General features: G+C 39.2%; 2 protein-coding genes across 2 annotated transcripts; one reads left to right on the top strand and one right to left on the bottom strand.

Moving 5' to 3' along the window:
• Window positions 1-4,375: 4,375 nt before the first annotated feature.
• si:ch211-153b23.3 (uncharacterized) lies at window positions 4,376-8,892 on the bottom strand. Its single transcript, XM_059516819.1, has 10 exons — window positions 8,711-8,892; window positions 7,079-8,545; window positions 6,890-6,982; window positions 6,687-6,791; window positions 6,465-6,574; window positions 6,182-6,373; window positions 5,918-6,080; window positions 5,600-5,765; window positions 5,079-5,173; window positions 4,376-4,989 (listed from the first exon to the last, which is right to left on the bottom strand). The coding sequence occupies exons 1-10, from the start codon at window positions 8,865-8,867 to the stop codon at window positions 4,904-4,906; spliced, it is 2,634 nt and encodes an 877-aa protein (XP_059372802.1). The 5' UTR covers window positions 8,868-8,892; the 3' UTR covers window positions 4,376-4,903.
• Window positions 8,893-10,867: 1,975 nt separating this feature from the next.
• irg1l (immunoresponsive gene 1, like) lies at window positions 10,868-13,848 on the top strand. The gene is made up of 4 exons (XM_059515308.1): window positions 10,868-11,077; window positions 11,342-11,434; window positions 11,966-12,171; window positions 12,572-13,848. The coding sequence occupies exons 1-4, from the start codon at window positions 10,868-10,870 to the stop codon at window positions 13,497-13,499; spliced, it is 1,437 nt and encodes a 478-aa protein (XP_059371291.1). The 3' UTR covers window positions 13,500-13,848.
• The last annotated feature ends 4,976 nt before the right edge of the window (window positions 13,849-18,824 follow it).

Genomic DNA, 18,824 nt, shown 5'->3' with positions numbered 1-18,824 from the left:
GAGGGCGGAAACTGGAAGAGACATGTCAGCGGCAGTAAGTGTCACAATAGTGGTGAGTGGTTTCATTTGGTATCTTGAAGGGAGAATGGCACTCACCATAGGACGAGGAGGACGGACGGGGCACACTGCTATAGCATGCCCCAGGGCTGCACAGTAGAGGCACAGATTCTGGGCCATCCGTCTCTGACACTCCACCATAGTGAGGCGGTAGGAGTCGAGGATCATAGGCTCACTGGCTGGTTCTGGGGGGCTGACGTTTTCTGGTCGGCAGAGTGGTGTGGAGGAATGCGACTGGCCCTGGTGCTCTTCTAAGCACGACTGCATACGAGTGGCAAAGCGGATGGATAGCTGGATGAATATTGGAAATGGTCGATGAAGATAGAATAAGACTGGATAACTGGGTTATTTTGAGTCCAGAGAGAATCTGCCCACAGTAGTGCTTTACCTTGCAGCTGGGAAATAATAAAGGCTACCCTTGAACGGTCAGTGGGGTACAAGTGCGGTTGCATCTCCAGGACCAGCGAACATTGAAGTAGGAATCCGCTGCATTCCTCCGCCAAACCAGAGTAGGGCGCCGGCCTGGCCATGGGACTGGCGTGAACGGCAGGTGAGGAAGTGATGACAGGGTCGGCGGAAGTGCTCACTGGTGTAGGAGGTGCTGGTGTTGCCATGAGTGTTCGTCGGAGTGCATCAACCAGATCTTGAAAGGGGTCCATGAGGCTCATGCTTGTGCCTGTGCTGGTCCGGTCATCTGTTACGGATTACTCGGGAAGCTGAGGAGTAACAGAATGAATGATGATGAGGATCAGGTGAATGTGATTTAGAACTCCGGTGAGGGTGTGCGTTGTGATTGTGTGGAGGTTGAACCTGGTGTGTTTGTAACAACAGAAACTTCAGCACATTAATGTCCCTATTTATTATTCTATGTCGGACATAACGGATGAGTGCCGTCCTCCGGATGAGACATTAAACTGAGGTCCTGACTCTCTGTGGTCCTTAAAAATCCCAGGATGTCTTTGGAAAAGTGTAGAGATGTCAGTACAGAAGGACAAAACATCAATAGTTAAAGAATGAAGCAGAAAAGAAGTAATTTCTGGGCTATATACAAAAGTAAGTTCTGGAAATCATAGCTGTTCATAGTGGTCCTCTACAACATTCTGTCAGTCGCCTAAAAGTGATTTAAAGTGAATCTAAAAAAGAGAATCAATCAATCAAACACATGTTTAGGTAGCCAAAACTCCTGTGTGCTATTAACATACTTCTTTTAAAATAAAAATAAAAAAGGATACTTTCAGTCACTTTTTATGTACTTCTTAGAAATATACTTGTAAAATAGTTGGGTACTCAAAGATTATAACTGATACACTTAAATTACACTGAAAAGTATACTTTAATAAACTAAAAGGGGCCAATTTAGTCCCAGTTAGTACACTTACAAGTATACCACTAGTACATTGATATTAATATACTTACTACAAGTATATTTAAACTATACTTGCATTTTTATAAAATGAACAAAGTATATAAGGGTCATTATTTCCTGTTAGTTGCATTGTCTGTCTTTAGTTTTATTACTACAAAGAAAGGCTTGAAACGGGGATGAATGATGGTTATGAAAGTGAATTCCTCACATATTTGCAAACATTTAAAACATCTAGATACTTTACTTTCAGATGTCACACATAAGCAGGTATTGTTTTGTTTTATGACTAAGAGTTCTGGAATGACTTTGTCTTTATTTAGCAAGCAAAAAGGAAATAAACTTACTTAGAAAAGTTCAGTGTGATCTAATCAGTATCATAGGTACTTACATAAAGAGACATTCTAGCACAAACACCTTTTCAAAGGAAGTGATATGGAACTATCCATGCATTTATGTGTTATACACTAAGTAAATTAATTCAACAATCACCTATATAAATATATGATTTACAATGATATGTATAATCCATAGAAGTATAAGAAGCATTATATAAGCATATATATATATATATATATATATATATATATATATATATATATATATATATATATATATATATATATATATATATATATACAGTACAGACCAAAAGTTTGTAAACATTACTATTTTTAATGTTTTTAAAAGAGGTTTCTTCTGCTCATCAAGCCTGCATTTATTTGATCAAAAACCAGTGGACTATTGTGCAGGACAATCATACCAATACCAAAGTATACATCCAAATCTACTGAAGGTTATTTCAGGGATTGGTCATAGAATATTCTTGAGTGGTGCGGTCAGTCTCTAGACTAAATCTCATGGAGAAGAAGCCAGTGGAAACACGAAAACCAAAGATTATTAGTCATATGGAAGCTTTTTCAAGCTATGAATGTGCCCAAGATCCCAGGAGAGGTCTCAGGAGTATCTAAGCACTTAGGAGCAATGTTTATTGGAGGATAGAAAGAATAAAATATTCTGCATAAAATGTAACTCTTGGGGGGGGGGGTGGCTTGAATAATTTTGTATGTATGCATGTATGTATGATTAGAACCAATTAGATTTTTCACTTTTCATCAACTTTACATCTTCAGAGTCACTCAAATGTATATTAATACAGTTTCTAAAATTGTTTACTAATGCTTTGGTTGAATTGGTTTAATTAAAAAACAAAAAATATGTAACGGCATCAGAATGTCTTGCAGGCCAAGGGAGTTTAATAATTCTGATTGCAATTATATTATACAACCATTAATGCAAACTTTTATATATTGTTCCATTTTAGTTTGTATTTGGTCTGCACATGTTTCTGTATATTTACTGAATGTTGTGCATTGCATATTTTCTGTAAATTCTTTAATATTTGTCTCTGTATATATATATATATATATATATATATATATATATATATATATATATATATATATATATATATATATATCCGTCTGGGCATTGAGGCTATGAGTTGCTGGAGTTTTGCTGTTGGAATTTGGTCCCATTCTTGCCTTATATAGATTTCCAGCTGCTGAAGAGTTCGTGGTCGTCTTTGACGTATTTTTCGTTTAATGATGCGCCAGATGTTCTCTATAGGTGAAAGATCTGGACAGCAGGCAGGCCAGGTTAGCACCCGGACTCTTCTACGACGAAGCCATGCTGTTGTTATAGCTGCAGTATGTGGTTTTGCATTGTCCTGCTGAAATAAACAAGGCCTTCCCTGAAATAGACGTTGTTTGGAGGGAAGCATATGTTGCTCTAAAACCTTTATATACCTTTCAGCATTCACAGAGCCTTCCAAAACATGCAAGCTGCCCATACCGTATGCACTTATGCACCCCATACCATCAGAGATGCTGGCTTTTGAACTGAACGCTGATAACATGCTGGAAGGTCTCCCTCCTCTTTAGCCCGGAGGACACGGCGTCCGTGATTTCCAACAAGAATGTCAAATTTGGACTCGTCTGACCATAAAACACTATTCCACTTTGAAATAGTTCATTTTAAATGAGCCTTGGCCCACAGGACACGACGGCGCTTCTGGACCATGTTCACATATGGCTTCCTTTTTGCATGATAGAGCTTTAGTTGGCATCTGCTGATGGCACGGCGGATTGTGTTTACCGACAGTGGTTTCTGAAAGTATTCCTGGGCCCATTTAGTAATGTCATTGACACAATCATGCCGATGAGTGATGCAGTGTCGTCTGAGAGCCCGAAGACCACGGGCATCCAATAAAGGTCTCCGGCCTTGTCCCTTACGCACAGAGATTTCTCCAGTTTCTCTGAATCTTTTGATGATGTTATGCACTGTAGATGATGAGATTTGCAAAGCCTTTGCAATTTGACGTTGAGGAACATTGTTTTTAAAGTTTTCCACAATTTTTTTACGCAGTCTTTCACAGATTGGAGGGCCTCTGCCCATCTTTACTTCTGAGAGACTCTGCTTCTCTAAGACAAAGCTTTTATAGCTAATTATGTTACAGACCTGATATCAATTAACTTAATTAATCACTGGCTGAATCTTTTCAAAACTGCTTGCTTTTTTAGCCATTTGTTGCCCCCGTGCCAACTTTTTTGAGACCTGTAGCAGGCATTAAATTTTAAATGAGCTAATTAAGTGGATAAAAGTGTAAAATTTCTCAGTTTAAACATTTGCTACGTTATCTATGTTCTATTGTGAATAAAATATTGGCTCATGTGATTTGAAATTCCTTTAGTTTTCATTTTATTAAAATTTAAAAAACGTCCCAACTTTTCCGGAATTCGGGTTGTATATTGATGTGTTGTTGTGTATTGTGTATTCTGTATTTATTGTCTATACTGTCTGGTTTTACTACAAACAGCTTGAACGCTTGATTGGAATATAAGATCAATAAAGTTTGGTTTTCATGACAAAACAAATATTAATGTCAATATTTTATTAGACAGTTATGAAGCACAAAATCTCATACACCGTTTTGTCAGTTCACAATATACAAATACAAGCATACTGTGCAATGGCAATATATAAATACATTTTCATTCACTGGCTGAATTGATTTCTTAGTGCTTCTAATCAGTTTACTTACTCTTGATCAACAAAGGCATGATCCATTGAAAGAGCATAAATAGCATTAAAATAAAAAGAAAAACAGTTCCATATTAGAACACTTTTCAAACTTAAAAAGCATAGGCAAAAATACAATACATTTACACAGCAATACAGTAACAGGTTTATGTAGCTAATGCTCAATTAATATGAGCGTAAACAATGCTCACTTTAACATGGTTGCATTGTGATACTTCTTGCTCAGAATAACTGATTACACAGTAAAGTTATATCAAAACTGATTCATATAGGCCACATGTCAAGTTATTTCAAAGCATTTCCTTCATATGCAAATTGAAACATCCTTCAAATTAAACAAAGCAAGTAAAAGTGCCAACGGAGCTGATGTTAGTAGTAATCCTACAACATGTTGCTTTTTACTCGTTCAAAAATCTGCCTGACTTTCAATGCAGGCACACAACCTTCACGAAGAATGCTGATAGTTCCTGAAAATTAACAAAATGCATGTTAATAATAACAATGCAATACATATATTATAATAAAAGGATATTGGCTATTTGGGATATCAGCTTACCTTCATCAATATTGAGACAGTTCACTACGGTCGATGCCACCACCTCATTGGATTCACCATCACACAGGACTCCATCGATCTTGTGACCAAGACGGCTGTTACAGGACAAAGGAAAACAATGCTTCAATTATGCACACTGCCAAAGCTAAGATGTTTTTCCATTGCAAATTAGTTCTTGTTTTAATATAAAATGTCAAGACAAGCAGAGGACACATCCTTCCTAATAATAAAGTTGTCTTCAGATGAGGTAAACTTTAATAATAGAGGTAAACCTTTAATTTCAGAACACTCTGCTTTAATTAAGTGAATGAATCAGTGTGCCTAACAATAGAGTGTTGTGGTTTGTTCTTGATCAAGCTTTTTTGAAGCTAACATAACAGCCTGGATTATGTAAAATCTCACTCTTTAAAACCCTCAATAAACCCTTGTTTAGGCTTCTTAATATAATTTCATATATAGTGCATTAGTTTGGCAGAGTTTATATTCACTTGCAGCACTTGTTGGTGTCTTTATAAACTTACTTGATGACCATGTCGTGATGGGTACTGTCAGCTTCTCCACTGGGATTGGCTGAAGTAATGGCCAATGGGCCAGTGAATTCACACAGGTGAGCAGTGGCAGAGTGGTCAGGTACTCTAATCATAATGCTATCTCTGGTCCCCACACGGTCATATGCAGGACCCACACCTGTGGACAATTGGACCAGTGAAAATTACTGGAGATGATAGGGAATCACAAATTCCACTCAGTATAATTTTTATTTGGTTTGGTGATTGTCCCAAGTTCGATAAAAGAGTTGGGTGCAAATACGAAACGCTTTATCTTTTTAATAACCTTACCTAGTTTGAGGAGCCAATCGCCCTTGGGGACAATGCAACTGATGCCTCCGGGGTAGACGTTTCTCATGAACTCCCATAGGAGAGGACTGAAAGGAGGTTTGGTGGCCACAAGCTGTTCCACACTTGAGATGCAGATGCAAATTGGCTTCTCTGCAGGACGATCCTAGCGGAGATAATAGTTTGTGGGTCAGCAGACAAAGAGCACAGGCATTTGATGATTTGTAGAAGAATATTATGTTTCATAGCTTCTCTGCTGGCACATACTTTGATAGAGTAGATCTTCTCGATAGCACTGGGGTTCTTGCATGAAGCAGCCAAGGCGTAGACAGTATCTGTAGGGATGCCACACACTCCATTGTTTTCAAGCAATTTGGCAATCTTGAGGAGTCCACTGGTTTCTCGAGAGTTTGTAACAAAACATGGATATGTGGTTTCAGATTCCTTCTTTTTATTGTCCTTGGATAAAAAAGATCAGTTAGTCAGTAGAAAGTGTTTGTCTAAAAGTGAAATTATTTAAGCATTTTGTAATCATAGATAAAACTAATACCTTGATAAGGGAAGGTCCAACTGGTATTAGGGTCTTAGAGAAGATACTGTTCACAAGGGATGCTAGCATGCCATACAAACATATGATGGCAAAAATTGCTAGCATGGCAACTAAAGAAAGAGTTTTAAAGAAATGTGAGGTAAGTTTTACACATTATTACATGTAATTTCATCATTATTTTTTGCAATATGTTTTCTTACTAAATGTATTTCTTTACAGTACCTTCTAGCTGATAGGGCAGTCTTCCAAGAGTAGAGAGGAGAAAACAAACTATGATGACCTCCATGATTGTGGTCAATGCCAAAAGAACAAGATTGCTGTAGGCCGCTGTACAGAAAGAAAGAAAGAAAGAGTCCAGTTTGCAATGCTTTAAATGCAGGAGTCAGTTGTGAGACTCTGTTTTTTCCATTTGTAAACAAACCTACCAACTAGAATCAAGAAAGCATTGATGACCAGGAATGCTATTGACCCAGCTGCAAATCCACTCGCTGGCTCTGTGGATATTTGCAAACGGTGTCCTGCAGGAAAAATACATCTTAGAATTCTACACAAAATTGTAGCAAAATATTTATTTATTTGTATTATTCTATTTATGTATTTGTACATTTTCATACCTGCAAACCTAAACCAGCTCCAAGTTGCCCAAATAGCCACATAAAAGGAGGGAACAACAGAACCGAATCTCTGGCCACCCTGTACCTGTAGTCGACTGACGTAGGCCTGGATGATGGCTCCTGGGATTAGCACCCAAGGAACAGTTAGGTCGAAAAACGTTTGGCTGAGTTGACTGCTGTGAATGGCTGAGAGTGCAGCCACTCCATTGCAAAGATAGAACAAAGCATCAGGGAGCTGTGCACCTTTATCTTCAGGCTCATGCTGTTTGGATCTCTTGAGGAAACTGAGATATTTCTGCAGGGATTCGGTGGAAACAGGCTGGGGTCCAACCGGGATCAAGGCCTTCTCAGCAATGGTGTTGATGAGGCGAGCAAAGGTGCCATAGTAGGACAGGAGAGTAAAGATGGAGCAGGTCACTCCAAAAAAGATGTAGTACTTCTCAATGGGAATCTGGGAGATGGTTGATATGGTCACCAGGACAAAAAATGAGTTGTGAACTAGCTCAAGACTGTCTTTGTTTAGACTTGCAATGCAGAGCACCAAGGCGGCAGACACGAAGAACCAGTTGCCAACCATGGCGTGCCTTACTTCACCAGCTGCAGCCCGGCTGATGGTTATAGACACCACATGCTCTTCCCAAGTCTTCACCAACCAAAACACGCAGTGCAGGCCAAACTTGGTTGCATGGTAGCCGTCTTGACGCATGTATGCATAATAGCTAGATAGAAGCTGAGCAGCAGAATTGATGGTTATCCAGATGGCAGCTACTGAGACCGATGGGAAGTAGTTAAAGGCATAGAAAGCAAAGATAAATGGTGAGACTGTGTCGCAGAAGAATCCCAAGGCCATAGGTTCAGCATATTTTGTGTTCTTCTTCTTCTCTTGGCCCAAGCTTTGGGAGCTACTGCCGTTGGTGGTTCCTAGGAGCAACACATTGAAGAGAGGGTTCCCAAAACCCTTTAGCACATAGCGTTGGGCCAGTCCCTTGATTAGCAGTGCTGATGAGCCATATATGGCAAATAGCAGGATTAGGAGCTCCAGAACCCCAGAGACCACCAAACCCCACCATGCTACCAGACCCACAGCCTCAAATATCAGCGTGAGGGTGATGGCCCCAAACACAAAGGGCATGATGTAGTTTACAGTTGCTGAACAGAAGGCCAGTAAAAAGGAAAGCAGTATATAAGGCACCAGCCCAGCTATGGCAGACTCCTTGATGAACAAGTCTGTTTTATTGATGCTATTGTTTGTGAGCAGATCTTGAAATGTACTGTTTATCATTGTGGATTCGTTGAATAGGTTTGTACTTTGTTGGTTGGCACCTAGGAAAATTCTTGTCGCCCCATAGCTTGCCCATAGTGCTGCATATCCTACAAATGACGTCCCACTCAGATGGTCATATTTTCGAAAAGACAGCAAGCCTGCCACAAGTTGACACACTCCACCAATTAGAATGAGATGAACGCCTGTGTAAATGAACATAAGATGCACAGAAAAGGACACATGATGTAGATGTACTGCACTGAACTAGCATGAATTCACAATGCAAACAGGTTGCTATTATTTTACAAATGTATGATTCTTTCAAGTTTGTTTGTATAATTGTAATGGCAAAAAATGTACAATGAGACCTGCTAATATGTTTTCCACTCCCTCTGCAGGAACACCAGTCCTGGCCCCATGGAAGTTTTGCAGTAGGACAAGGAATGCACTGATGCCATTGGCCAGGAGCCCAAGCACACCTGGCTCTCCATAAAAACTTGCGGGAAAGCCACTTGCTGATGCCATGAACTTCCCTTTAAATGTTGCTTTCTGCTGATAAGAATATGTTGTGTAAACAGAAAGCGATAATAAAAAGTAAAGACTCAAACATTTGTGGTTATACACTACTTTGATAAGTCAAGTCAACTGATAATCGATAATAATTATTTCACAGTGTGCTTAAAAATAGGTTTAACTGGTTTGATCAGTCTAAATTAGTTGATATAAAAGTAACTTTTAACTGATGAGTATCATGGTAACACTTTAGTTTAAGGACCAGTTCTCATTGTTAACAAGTTGTTTATTAACATGCATATTACTAGTATATTAGCTGTTTATTAGTGATTATAAAGCACATATAAATGCTTTATTCTGCATGACCTTAACCCTTCTCCATACCTAAATTTATCAACTACTTTACTAACTATTGATAAGCAGTAAATTAGGAGTTTATTGAGCCAAACGTTGTAGTTAACGGCTAGTTAATAGTGAGAATTGGTCCTCAACAAAGGTGTGACCAATATTGACCAGATAAAATATTCTACACTTTTAGTGGTGGTTATATACATATTTCTACAAGCATGTATACAAACATTTTTTATTTATTAAAAAGGACCATTAAACATCCTCATAGTTCTGTCAAAGCCATGTAAAAAAAGGTGCCTCTATGTGTCGAAAAGACTTCTCATATCTTGAGCCTATTCATGGGTGTGTTTAGATTCATATCCTCCTTCCCCTCCGTAGGTAAGTGACACAGGTGTCTGGTTCAGCAAAGAGCTGAGCAGGAGTCAAACACTTTTCACAGAATTGAAGTTTTAGCCTTTAGGCACTAAAATTCAGAGATTTAATCTGTTTCATCTCAAATAACCATCAGACAAGAGTCAATATAGACAGACAGCCGTCTGAGGACAAGACTTGAGGATTAACTTACAGTAAGTTTGAACAGAATTTTATGTCAACTTTTCAGAATGTTTTTAACATATGATACATCCACTGACCAGTGAAATGTCAATGGTGTTTTCTACATTTGTCTCTTATATTGGTTATATATATATAAGAATATATATATATATATATATATATATATATATATATATATATAACTGAATGGGCAGTAAAACATTAGTTTGATTATTTTTATATCTATGTTGCTTAAATATGTTTATAGATTACAGAAATAAGAAACGTACCTAGTGAAGATCCTTGATCTGTAGTGAAGTATTGAGATGCTTGTGAAGAATCTTTAAGTTTATAGAAACATTCTTAATGGAGGTGGGAGGAGTTACAGTGATGTCAACCAACCCATGTCCTCATCAGTGATGACATCACTGACCCAATAAGACAGTTTGTTTCCTGCTGAAAAATCCCACCTATTAATCTAAAAATAACAATACTTTGGAAAATCCAGCCCAGGTCCTTTTGTGGGTTCCGTGGGTGTATCATTGTTTTTGTGTTGTCCAGAACTCTATATAAAGGTAGACACACCTGTCTCTAGCACATCAGCATCCTCTACCTACAATCATTCCATCTCTACATTGAGATAGAGAGAAGACGACAGCATTTCTTCAACTTTACATCAACGGCAGAAGATTTCAAGATTTTCAGCCCCGTTCAATCTACATATCCAGATCCTGACAAAAATTGACAAAATGCTTTCAACCCTACAGGTAAAGATTTTTTATTATTATTAATATTATTATTGTTTTTTTTCATGTTTTACAAAGTTGAGCAATTTATGTATGTTTGTCTAATGGTTAAATGAAATCAAAACACAGAACAAGTTTTATTATAATTTTTTTATATGTCTCATTGAAACTATTTATTGATGAAACGATTTACAATAACTGTTTTTGAGGTTATTTCCTACAAGGAAAACTTGTTAACTCGTGATGGAAAAGTAAAGAAGTGCAAGTCTATGCTTTTGTTAAGGTCTGGAATTTAGCTAAACTTTTATACAGAATGTTTAATTGACATCTATAATAGTTGTTGACTGTCCAGCAAAGTTAAATATGTGAGTGTTAATTTACATGGTTTCTCATCTGTTTTTAGTGGTGGAGCGTCCTGCCCCTGAGGAAACAGTGACCAGCAGTTTTGGCAGGTTCATTCAGAGCGTCCAGCCAAGGCATCTGTCACCAACCGTGCTGCAGCGCAGCAAACGCATGGTTCTGGACAGCATCGGCGTTGGGCTTTTGGGAAGCACCACTGATGTGTTTGAACTTGCCCTACAGCACTGCCAGGTAGAGCATGGTGCCAGTAGTAAATAATAAACTGTAGAGAAAACAACCTGTGTTTTTCCATCATTAAGAGGATTCTCGTTCCATCATTTTTCCAGTAGAAATGAGTGAAGTCATGATTTTACAGAACACAATTCCCTGGACATAGTTCAGCATGTCTGTGTAACCACTATCAATGTTGTGCAAACAATGTCTATGTTTGAGCAGTAATGTTGGCCATTTCTGGTATGTTGATATCTAAATGAGTCCTTTATCTTTTTCCTCAAGCACATGTATGCTCCAGATGACGTCAGCTTCGTCTACGGGCGCCAAGGTGTGAAACTCTCTCCAACCCTCTCAGCGTTTGTCAATGGAGTAGCAGTAAGTGTCATCACGTGCTTTGAGTTGTAATTCAATTTCCTAGTTTAGCTTACACTGAATGTGTAATTCAACTTCCTGGTCACATTCTTAGCATGTCTCCAGAAAGTCCTGTTCTGCAAGTCTTTAAATCAGCATTTAGCAAAGACAGTCAATGAAGCATTAATTATAAACTTGTTTTGCAACATTATTCAGTGCCAATTTTAGCAGCTAAATGTGGCAATGTGAAAAACAACTCGAATGATGAAACCTCGGTATTGTGGAACTTTTACTGAGTACAGAAATATCCATTGTGTTGTAGGAAAGTCTGCTGTGAATAATAATGCTTCAGGAAGTGTTTCAAATAGAAACTAGACAGGCTATTTTATTGGGTCTTGCTCATACTACCAGCAGCCATGCACATGATTTTCCTTTTCCCCTGTAGTGTTTTGGCTATGCTAGAGAAAGCAGTGAAATGGCAATGAGACATAAATGCAGATATGTAGAAACAGAAACAAACTCTTGACCATGACTGACATGTCGGCTTTTTCACAGGCTCATTCAATGGACTTTGACGACACTTGGCATCCCGCAACCCACCCCTCAGGAGCAGTACTACCTGCCCTCCTGGCTATAACCGACATGTTGCATAACAACAGCAAACCAAGTGGGCTTGACTTTCTAACCGCATTCAATGTGGGCATTGAAATCCAAGGTCGGCTGATGAGATTCTCCAACGAGGCTCACAACATCCCTAAGAGGTTAGAGTTCATTTCTTTGTCTCAACTAAAGAGAGAAATAATTACATGTCTAAGTCCAGCACAGCCTGGATAACAGTGTTAGTATTCTGTGAGGTAAAGCACACACAGCTGGGTGGGTCGTAGCATCGCACAAGCCATGTGAAAGTCGTCAAAGCTCCTCCATACAGCTGTTTATGCAGAGCAGTTCTGTTTGTGCTCTGAGAATATAGTTAAACACTTATAATTTGTTATTTCCTGAGTGCTGTGAAAACAGAATCCACTTGGGTTCTGGAATAATGTCAGAAGCTGATTAAATCTAATTGGATTTGCTATTAATATTTCAGACTTTTACACATTTCAGACGTTGACAGGTGCATCCAAGCTGGTGAAATAATGACTCTTTCTCTGTCTCCCCCATCAGGTTTCATCCTCCCAGCGTGGTGGGCACTATGGGCAGCGCAGCGGCCTGTGCTCGTCTCCTCTCTCTGGATCGCAGTCAGTGTAGTAATGCCTTGGCCATTGCTGCATCTTTGGCAGGTGCACCAATGGCTAATGCAGCAACCCAATCCAAACCTCTTCACATCGGTAACGCCTCGCGCCTAGGTCTCGAAGCAGCCCTGCTGGCATCCCGTGGGTTGGAGGCAAGTCCTCTAGTCCTGGATGCAGTACCCGGGGTCGCCGGATTCAGTGCATTCTATGAAGACTATGCACCGAACCCCATCGCTTCCCTGGAGGAGCATGAGCACAGCTTCCTCATAGAGACGCAGGACATCGCGTTCAAGCGCTTTCCTGCACACCTCGGCATGCACTGGATCGCCGATGCCGCCGCCATCGTGCACAAGACCCTGGTTGGCCTGAAAGGAGGCAGCATATCTCCAAACCTAGTGCAGGATATCCTGCTTCGAGTGCCGCTGTCCAAGTACATCAACCGTCCATTCCCGGAGACGGAGCACCAGGCGCGCCACTCCTTCCAGTTCAACGCCTGCACCGCTCTGCTGGATGGAGAAGTCTCGGTGCAGTCCTTCCATCCAGAGGCCCTCCAGCGGCCCGAGCTCCTCGGACTGCTCTCCCGCGTCCGTGTGGAGCACCCCCACGACAACCCCGCCAATTTCAACATCATGTATGGTGAGGTGGAGGTCACCTTGGCAAGTGGAGACATCCTGCGAGGGCGCTGTGACACCTTCTATGGTCACTGGAGGAACCCACTTAGCCAGGAAAGCCTTCAGAAGAAGTTCCGCAGCAACGCAGGTGCAGTTCTGTCCAACGAGAGGGTGGAGAGGCTGATCGAAGCGGTCGAAGGCCTGGACCGTTTAGATGACTGTAAACCACTGCTGGCTCAGCTGCAGTAAACAGCATGCTGCTTTATTACGGCACAAATAATGTATAATGAATCTTGATTTTTTATTTTATATTTTGTGAAATGCAACGACTTGTAGGATTTATTTAATTAGAAGTACTGCTCAAACATGTTGCACTCTCTCTCTCTCTTTCTCTTTGTATATACTAGAGAACTGTCTAATTTCTTGCTGTGTCTGTTTTCAAATTAGTTTTTTTGCAATATTTATTAATAGTTGTTCTCAAAATGCCTAAAGGTTTGTTTGTAAATATGAATGTTTTTTTGTTTTTCCTCTAGTAAGCTCTTTCATGATGACTTCTGTTTGAATAATGAACATCTTGTTTGAACTGAAACTCAATAAAGAGGCAATTTTATTTGATATGCAGGATGATGTCTCATTCATTTATAAATTCAATAAGAATATATAGAAAGGAAAAGAGTTTGGCCATTTTCAACGTCTTTCATAAAATTAGTTATATTAGTAATAGAATTTGTATTACTGTAGGTTTACATCATATACAGTGTAGTGGAACATTTTAACTGCAAAATGTTAAAAATTAACAAAACATTAGGGCTTTTCCCTCAATATACTCCTAATATGCTGCTTATTAATAGTTAGTAAGGTAGTAAGTTACGTTTAGGTATTGAGCAGGATTAGGGATGTAGAATATGGTCATGCAGAATATGTGTATTTAAGTACTAATAAACACCCAATATGTTAATAAAATGAATGCTAATAAGCAACTATTTAATAGTGGGAACTGGTCCCCATAGTCAAGTCTTTATACAATCCAGATTGTGTCAAAGCAGCTTTACAGTGTCAACAGGAAATAGTTTGTCAATAAAGCAAGAGGACAATGACAAAGACTCCAGCTAAAGTCAGTTCATGATTCAGTGATGTCATCATTCAGATCTCTTCAAATAGTGCCTGTGCAATCAGTCGAGCATCCCAAACTAAGTTCAAGTTCTTTTATTTATATAGCACATTTTTAAAAAATCACATGACTGACCAAAGTGCTGTTCAACATATTAATCATAGATAAAAACAGGCTACATTCACACTACATAAATTTGAAAAGGCTTCAGAAAATAAAATGAGTTTTCAAAAGAGATTTAAAAATCTATAAAGATGGAGCAGTTATAAGGGATGCTGGCAGGATGTTCCACAATCTAGAGCCCATCACCGAGGAATCTCTATCTCCTCTGCATTTCAGCCTTGTAGAGGGAACCATAAGGAGGTTTTGATAACTAGATTTTAAATCTCTGGAGGGGTTGTAAGGATGCAGCAATTCTGATAGGTAACGCTGAGCGAGATTGTGTAAACATTTAAATAAAATAATTAAAAAATATATCCCAGAGTCAACAGGAAGCCAATGAAGAGCTCGCAGAAAGTGAGTGGCAAAATCATATTTGTGGCCTTTTCTAAGAAATTTGGCTGCTGCGTTTTGGACTAATTTTGACAAAACAAGCTACTAGAGAAACTAAGCAAGCCAGAGGCGACAGCGGCAAGGAACCGAAACTCCATCGGTGACAGAATGAAGAAAAAAACCTTGGGAGAAACCAGGCTCAGTTGGGGGCCAGTTCTCCTCTGACCAGACGAAACCAGTAGTTCAATTCCAGGCTGCAGCAAATTCAGATTGTGCAGAAGAATCATCTGTTTCCTGTGGTCTTGTCCTGGTGCTCCTCTGAGACAAGGTCTTTACAGGGGATCTGTATCTGGGGCTCTAGTTGTCCTGGTCTCCGCTGTCTTTCAGGGATGTAGAGGTCCTTTCTAGGTGCTGATCCAGCATCTGGTCTGGATACGTACTGGATCCGGGTGACTGCAGTGACCCTCTGATCTGGACACAGCATACTAAAGTGTTAACATATTTCTAAAAATTAAACATCTGTAAACAGTTATGGTTTATGGTCTTGTCTAAAATGTATTCCTGTACTTCAGTTTACATCACAGCTTGTCTCCTGAGTTCAAACTAAATATTGTGTTTGTAGTAAGACTGTATCTATTACTGTCGCCTATATTTGGAGAGTCAATAGGTGGATTTCAATTAAATACTGTGGGTAAAAGAAGAGATTCCAGGTACAGTATGAAGAGACAAATGCCAGCAATGGAAAAATATTTGGCGAATTGATAGTTTCCCATTATGGAGTCCTTCAATGTCGAAACAGCTGAATCGACAGAAATCCTGTGTTTTATTTTTATCCAGCAGTGGAGGGCAGAGTGGCCAGTTTGAAGTTAATAATACTTGAAAGAAATGAGTCATGAGCTTTCAAGAAAGGCACTCAGTACCGGGTTGTTTCTGGAATATTGTTCCTGTAATAAGTTGGTTTGGATACAGTTGTCTGCTAAATTATTACTTATTGAGGAAGTGGTTGAGGATAATAGGTTAGCTGAACAAAGACACGGGTAAGTACATAGATAGTGTCTCTCTGTAACACAGACTGTAGAAGAAACTTCTCCCAAGACACTTTCTCAAAGTGTTGCGAGGACAATAACAGCTAAAAATGTATACATTTGCAGAATTTCCACCATTGTTCCAGGTGACACATGCACTGTGTATAGTTGAACACTCAAAAGTGTGCTCCCTAGGGGTGCTCAGCAGTTTCGGTTTATCTGATGATAAGTGCGATAAACTTTGCTTTTTGTTTGCTTTTATTCAGAAAGTGGAGTTCACAGTCCTCAACTTACAGTTTTCCCCACCAAGTGATATTTGCTGATTTGAATACAGCATCTACATTTACTGCACTTTCTATTGTCAGATGTGTCGTCAATAGCACAGCTTTCGGTAATTGGCACAAGTTATAGATAATTCCAGTTTGGAGTTACATAAGCCTATGATCTATCAAGTGAGTTATGCAAATTGTCAGTTGTGAACAAAAGATGTGTCTTTTTGCTGTGTAACTTCCGTGGAAAGAAACCAGAACACTTAGAAAGATGCATACAGGGAATTTTGATTTCACAATAGTGACAAATACCATCACAACATATTTTTGTCTGTTATATAAATTAATTAACAGAAGTCGTTTTCTCTCATTCTTAGACAGATAATGTTATATAAGCTTTTTTTCTGGTTATTTACAGAAATGTGTTTTTCATATGCTGTCAAAAGCGTGTTTGTTAATGGTTTACAGTTTACTTGGAAATTTTTACTATTCACCCACTCAAAAAAATAATGTCTCATGTAAAAAAGGTGAGCCACCAGTTATAAGTATGTCAAACATAAGGAAACATAAGGAAGCTGGAAACCCTTAATAGTTTATCTGGAGAAAAAAAAAGTAAGATAATGAATCGAAACATTGTTCCAGTATAAACAAAGAATGGTTGAAGAGTGTTAAAACACTTCTGCTGATACCGGTAGGTTAGGGACTGGTTTGGTGGTAGGAGTTGGTTTAAGGTGCAAGGGATGGGTAAACAGTGTAACGATAAATGTAATTACAGAAATGTATTACAGATGGAATTACATGCAGGTATTTTAAAATATAAGTACACTGTACACTGTACAAGTGCACTGTATCAGAATCAAGAACACAGGACTAGATGTTAAAAGCTGTCTCTTGTGCCAAAAAGTGGTGAGCACTTTTTGAGATTTATCTTATTGCAAAGAATGGAAGACAATCAGCTGACTGAGCTTATTTCCTTCTTCCGTCACAGTAACTCATGCGTTTACTAGCACATTAACTGATTATTTCCTATTATCACATTCTCTGAATATGAGGGACAAGTGTTGTGTAACTGATAACATAAGTCAGGTCAAGTCACCTTTATTTATATAGCGCTTTAAACAAAATACATTGCGTCAAAGCAGCTGAACAACATTCATTAGGAAAACAGTGTGTCAATAATGCAAAATGATAGTTAAAGGAAGTTCATCACTGAATTCAGTGATGTCGTCTCTGTTCAGTTAAATAGTGTCTGTGCATTTATTTGCAATCAAGTCAACGATATCGCTGTAGATGAAGTGTCCCCAACTAAGCAAGCCAGAGGCGACAGCGGCAAGGAACGAAACTCCATCGGTGACAGAATGGAGAAAAAAACCTTGGGAGAAACCAGGCTCAGTTGGGGGGCCAGTTCTCCTCTGACCAGACGAAACCAGTAGTTCAATTCCAAGCTGCAGCAAATTCAGATTGTGCAGAAGAATCATCTGTTTCCTGTGGTCTTGTCCTGGTGGTCCTCTGAGACAAGGTCTTTACAGGGGATCTGTATCTGGGGCTCTAGTTGTCCTGGTCTCCGCTGTTTTTCAGGGATGTAGAGGTCCTTTCTAGGTGCTGATCCACCATCTGGTCTGGATACGTACTGGATCCGGGTGACTGCAGTGACCCTCTGATCTTGATACAGACTGGATCTGGTGGCTATGGTGACCTTGCAATAAGAGAGAAACACACTAATATTAGCATAGATGCCATTCTTCTAATGATGTAGCAAGTACATCAGGTGTTATGGGAAGTGTTCCCGGTTCCGGTTTACCTAATTAATGCAGCCTAAAAATCCTTTAACGGATTTGGATATTAAAAGCATATTAGTATGTTATGTGTAAGCCAGGTTAAAGAGATGGGTCTTTAATCTAGATTTAAACTGCAAGAGTGTGTCTGCCTCCCTAACAATGTTAGGTAGGCTATTCCAGAGTTTGGGCGCCAAATAGGAAAAGGATCTGCCGCCAGCAGTTGATTTTGATATTCTAGGTATTATCAAATTGAGTTTTGAGAACGTAGCAGACGTAGAGGATGATAATGTAAAAGGAGCTCATTCAAATACTGAGGTGCTAAACCATTCAGGGCTTTATAAGTAATAAGCAATATTTTAAAATCTATACGATGCTTGATAGGGAGCCAGTGCAGTGTTGACAGGACCGGGCTAATATGGTCATACTTCCTGGTTCTAGTAAGAACTCTTGCTGCTGCATTTTGGACTAGCTGTAGTTGCAGAACAACCACCCAATAAAGCATTACAATAATCTAACCTTGAGGTCATAAATGCATGGATTAACATTTCTGCATTTGACATTGAGAGCATAGGCCGTAATTTAGATATATTTTTGAGATGGAAAAAAGCAGTTTTACAAAATGCTAAGGAAAGATTGCGATCAAATAGCACACCTAGGTTCCTAACTGATGACGAAGAATTGACAGAGCAACCATCAAGTCTTAGACAGTGTTCTAGGTTATTAAAAGCGGAGTTTTTAGGTCCTATAATTAACAGCTCTGTTTTTTTCAGAATTTAGCAGTAAGAAATTACTCATCATCCAGTTTTTTATATCGAATATGCAATCCATTAGTTTTTCAAATTGGTGTGTTTCACCGGGCTGTGAAGAAATATAGAGCTGAGTATCATCAGCATAACAGT

The sequence above is a fragment of the Carassius carassius genome, chromosome 29 (assembly GCF_963082965.1).
Source record: "Carassius carassius chromosome 29, fCarCar2.1, whole genome shotgun sequence".
In the NCBI taxonomy this organism is placed as follows: domain Eukaryota; kingdom Metazoa; phylum Chordata; class Actinopteri; order Cypriniformes; family Cyprinidae; genus Carassius; species Carassius carassius.
Note: the sequence above shows the minus strand (reverse complement) of the source record. Positions and strands in the feature narration are given on the sequence as shown.

Coding starts and splice junctions, on each gene's coding strand:
- si:ch211-153b23.3 (XM_059516819.1), bottom strand. CDS start 8,867: ATGGCATCAGCAAGTGGCTTTCCCGCAAGTTTTTATGGAGAGCCAGGT. Junction 6,374..6,464: donor TTGGACCTTCCCTTATCAAG/GTATTAGTTTTA, acceptor TTTTTATCCAAG/GACAATAAAAAGAAGGAATC. Junction 5,766..5,917: donor CGATTGGCTCCTCAAACTAG/GTAAGGTTATTA, acceptor AATTGTCCACAG/GTGTGGGTCCTGCATATGAC.
- irg1l (XM_059515308.1), top strand. CDS start 10,868: ATGGTTTCTCATCTGTTTTTAGTGGTGGAGCGTCCTGCCCCTGAGGAA. Junction 11,435..11,965: donor CGTTTGTCAATGGAGTAGCA/GTAAGTGTCATC, acceptor GCTTTTTCACAG/GCTCATTCAATGGACTTTGA. Junction 12,172..12,571: donor GCTCACAACATCCCTAAGAG/GTTAGAGTTCAT, acceptor CTCCCCCATCAG/GTTTCATCCTCCCAGCGTGG.